Source organism: Ciona intestinalis, chromosome 1, assembly GCF_000224145.3.
Source record: "Ciona intestinalis chromosome 1, KH, whole genome shotgun sequence".
In the NCBI taxonomy this organism is placed as follows: domain Eukaryota; kingdom Metazoa; phylum Chordata; class Ascidiacea; order Phlebobranchia; family Cionidae; genus Ciona; species Ciona intestinalis.
In genome coordinates, this window is record NC_020166.2 from 611,477 (window position 1) to 616,060 (window position 4,584).

General features: G+C 37.2%; 1 protein-coding gene across 2 annotated transcripts in view; it reads left to right on the top strand.

Annotated features, from left to right (window-relative positions):
- Positions 1-440: 440 nt before the first annotated feature.
- Positions 441-4,584, top strand: part of LOC100177087 (dedicator of cytokinesis protein 9-like) — a 24,795-nt gene continuing 20,651 nt past the window's right edge. For both annotated transcript variants that reach the window (XM_026837538.1, XM_009863825.3), the window contains exons 1-4: positions 441-599; positions 813-918; positions 1,627-1,786; positions 2,852-2,975. In XM_026837538.1, coding sequence (XP_026693339.1) covers positions 570-599; positions 813-918; positions 1,627-1,786; positions 2,852-2,975 — 420 coding nt within the window. In that variant the 5' untranslated portion in view covers positions 441-569. The remainder of the gene's footprint in view (positions 600-812; positions 919-1,626; positions 1,787-2,851; positions 2,976-4,584) is intronic.

Below are 4,584 nucleotides of genomic sequence, written 5' to 3' on the forward strand. Positions count from 1 at the left end.
GCGTGTAAATCACTAGCTTAAAGGTTACATGTATAATTAAAGCATAATATGTGCTATATATATATATGAATGTTTCTGTGGCTGGTTTGTTACAAGTTTAAGTTTATGCACCAAATAATAATATATAGTTAGTTGGGGTAAGATGGTCCATGTTTTCTTTTAAATCGTCCCATTTTGTAGTAAACAAAGAATATTTACAAAACTATATAACCGTATCCTCACAACTCTAAAAGATCGTTGTTAATCAATAAAACACAATTAGGAAATATGGGATTTTACGTCTAGTTGTAGCTGACTATATACTACAATATATAAAACAACATATTATGGTTACTATACGCATATATTCATTATATATATCTCAATATAACTCTACCAATGTATTAACAATACACATCACGCATCCATATATATATCGTAACCCCTGTGATCCCACCATTTTATTTACACCCCTCCACCAGACAAACTATAGTGACGTCCACAACGCAAACTTAAGTTTGGCAAACTTTGTCAAAACTTGTTTCACTTACCTGGACCGCGGGTTTGTGTTCAAACTTGTCAACTTTTACATGGAGAATTTCAACCCTGGAGATGCAAAGGTAACTGTGTGTGGTTTAAATGGTTGACTAAAACTATTATAAGCTATTTCAATGTTTTATAACACCAGTAGTCTCAAAGGGTTTTTGCTGATAAAAAACCTGAGTAACTGAATTAGAACGATTTAGTTTTGTATTTTCCTTTTACTCTAGAATTTAAAAAGAAATTTTCCCAATATCCTCTCCATTTTTATTAACAATGATTATTTATTCCAGGTTTTATTCGAGCTAAAGTTTGAATTCCTCCAAATAGTTTGTTCGCACGAACATTTCATACCACTCAACCTTCCTTTTGCTTGTAGCTCTAAAAGTGCAAGGAACGGTAAGTTCTCATTCACTATCAGTTTATACTAAAGTAACTATGATGGGTATTAACTGATACCTGCATACCATGGTGCGTGCTTTTATTTGTAGCCACTTGGTTCTTAACTATGATTGTGACTAAGATTCCTTGTTTTGTCTCTTTTGATTGCTACCTGTTTAAGAACTACTAGTTGTTATATATTTATCGATATATAACTTTTAGCGGATACTGTGTGGATAAACAAAGGTGGTCAAAAAGTTCGATTACGAACTAAACGAGGTTTGATGCAACCATGAACCATTATACAAACCATGAACCATTATACAAACCATGCATTGTTATACAAACCATGCATTGTTATACAAACCATGCATTGTTATACAAACCATGCATTGTTATACAAACCATGCATTGTTATACAAACCATGCATTGTTATACAAACCATGCATTGTTATACAAACCATGCATTGTTATACAAACCATGCATTGTTATACACAGCATGCCATTATAGCATATATACCACACTATTACATGTCTGTAAAGGAAATGTGTTTTATCACATAAAAGTCAAAATGTTTGTACCCCAAGTCATGTCATTCTTGCATTCAAGTTTTTGTTTGTTTCATAACTCATTATCATGGTGAATGCGATGTCATACATTGTGTTTATAATTCACGTTGATAAATACCCAACATATACAAACCATCACCCTGTACACTTACAGATTACAGCTACTGCCTCAGCGAGGATTATTGTCGCATTCACTTTTTAACTGGACTTCTCATGAAGAATTTGTGTTCCGCGTTATACGAGTCGCCCGAGATCCGATCTTTCGCGATCGAGACGTTCCGGAATATTCTCGCCAAGCATGTGTTTGATGACAGGTGGGTGTAATGTTATGGTTTTTATGGGTGAGGTCCTACAGTAAGGCATGCCATGGGACCTGGGGTTTAAGCCAGAGTTGGCCCATTACCCCAACATTGTATATGCACATTCTATTCTATATGGGTGAGGTCCTACAGTAAGGCATGCCATGGGACCTGGGGTTTAAGCCAAAGTTGGCCCATTACCCCAACATTGTATATGCACATTCTATTCTATATGGGTGAGGTCCTACAGTAAGGCATGCCATGGGACCTGGGGTTTAAGCCAAAGTTGGCCCATTACCCCAACATTGTATATGCACATTCTATTCTATATGGGTGAGGTCCTACAGTAAGGCATGCCATGGGACCTGGGGTTTAAGCCAAAGTTGGCCCATTACCCCAACATTGTATATGCACATTCTATTCTATATGGGTGAGGTCCTACAGGAAGGCATGCCATGAGACCTAGGGTTTAAGCCAAAGTTGGCCCATTACCCCAACATTGTATATGCACATTCTATTCTATATGGGTGAGGTCCTACAGTAAGGCATGCCATGGGACCTGGGGTTTAAGCCAAAGTTGGCCCATTACCCCAACATTGTATATGCACATTCTATTCTATATGGGTGAGGTCCTACAGTAAGGCATGCCATGGGACCTGGGGTTTAAGCCAAAGTTGGCCCATTACCCCAACATTGTATATGCACATTCTATTCTATATGGGTGAGGTCCTACAGGAAGGCATGCCATGAGACCTGGGTTTAAGCCAAAGTTGGCCCATTACCCCAACATTGTATATGCACATTCTATTCTATATGGGTGAAGTCCTACAGTGAGGCACGTCATGGGACCTGGGATTTAGGCCAGAGTTTGCCCATTACCCCAAACATCCTGGCTGCTTCAAACTGTTTAATGACTACTGTGTTGGGCTGAATGTCCGTGAACATAACATCGCTGCAGTTGCCGCCATGTAACATTTGAAACTTCTTTGCGATATAAACTTTATTAACCTCCTGCAATGAAATATAAATCCACCTCTTTACTGTTAAAACTATACTAATAGTTTCAATATGCCCCCCCAGGTATAAAGGTCGTCAACACCAGAGTCGCATCGCTACTCTCTACCTCCCCTACCTGCGTATATTGCTCGATAATGTGGGGAGGTTGGTGGTGGATGCCGAGATTCCTGTGAAGAATAGTGCCCACGTAAGTTACTATGTGTATTAAGTGCCCATGTAAGTTACTATGTGTATTAAGTGCCCATGTAAGTTACTATATGTGAATTAAGTGCCCATGTAAGTTACTATGTGTATTAAGTGCCCATGTAAGTTACTATGTGTATTAAGTGCCCATGTAAGTTACTATATGTGTATTAAGTGCCCATGTAAGTTACTATGTGTGTATTAAGTGCCCATGTAAGTTACTATGTGTATTAAGTGCCCATGTAAGTTACTATGTGTATTAAGTGCCCATGTAAGTTACTATGTGTGTTAAGTGCCCATGTAAGTTACTATGTGTATTAAGTGCCCATGTAAGTTACTATGTGTATTAAGTGCCCATGTAAGTTACTATGTGTATTAAGTGCCCATGTAAGTTACTATATGTGTATTAAGTGCCCATGTAAGTTACTATGTGTGTATTAAGTGCCCATGTAAGTTACTATATGTGTATTAAGTGCCCATGTAAGTTACTATATGTGTATTAAGTGCCCATGTAAGTTACTATATGTGTATTAAGTGCCCATGGTAAGTTACTATATGTGGATTGGTGGCCATGTAAGTTACTATATGTGTATAATAGTGCCCACGTAAGTTACTATGTGTATTAAGTGCCCATGTAAGTTACTATGTGTATTAAGTGCCCATGTAAGTTACTATATGTGTATTAAGTGCCCATGTAAGTTACTATGTGTATTAAGTGCCCATGTAAGTTACTATGTGTATTAAGTGCCCATGTAAGTTACTATATGTGTATTAAGTGCCCATGTAAGTTACTATATGTGTATTAAGTGCCCATGTAAGTTACTATGTGTATTAAGTGCCCATGTAAGTTACTATGTGTGTATTAAGTGCCCATGTAAGTTACTATGTGTATTAAGTGCCCATGTAAGTTACTATGTGTATTAAGTGCCCATGTAAGTTACTATGTGTGTTAAGTGCCCATGTAAGTTACTATGTGTATTAAGTGCCCATGTAAGTTACTATGTGTATTAAGTGCCCATGTAAGTTACTATGTGTATTAAGTGCCCATGTAAGTTACTATATGTGTATTAAGTGCCCATGTAAGTTACTATATGTGTATTAAGTGCCCATGTAAGTTACTATGTGTGTATTAAGTGCCCATGTAAGTTACTATGTGTGTTAAGTGCCCATGTAAGTTACTATGTGTATTAAGTGCCCATGTAAGTTACTATGTGTATTAAGTGCCCATGTAAGTTACTATGTGTGTTAAGTGCCCATGTAAGTTACTATGTGTATTAAGTGCCCATGTAAGTTACTATATGTGTATTAAGTGCCCATGTAAGTTACTATGTGTATTAAGTGCCCACGTAAGTTACTATGTGTATTAAGTGCCCATGTAAGTTACTATATGTGTATTAAGTGCCCATGTAAGTTACTATGTGTGTATTAAGTGCCCATGTAAGTTACTATGTGTATTAAGTGCCCATGTAAGTTACAATGTGTATTAAGTGCCCATGTAAGTTACTATGTGTGTTAAGTGCCCATGTAAGTTACTATGTGTATTAAGTGCCCATGTAAGTTACTATGTGTATTAAGTGCCCATGTAAGTTACTATGTGTATTAAGTGCCCATGT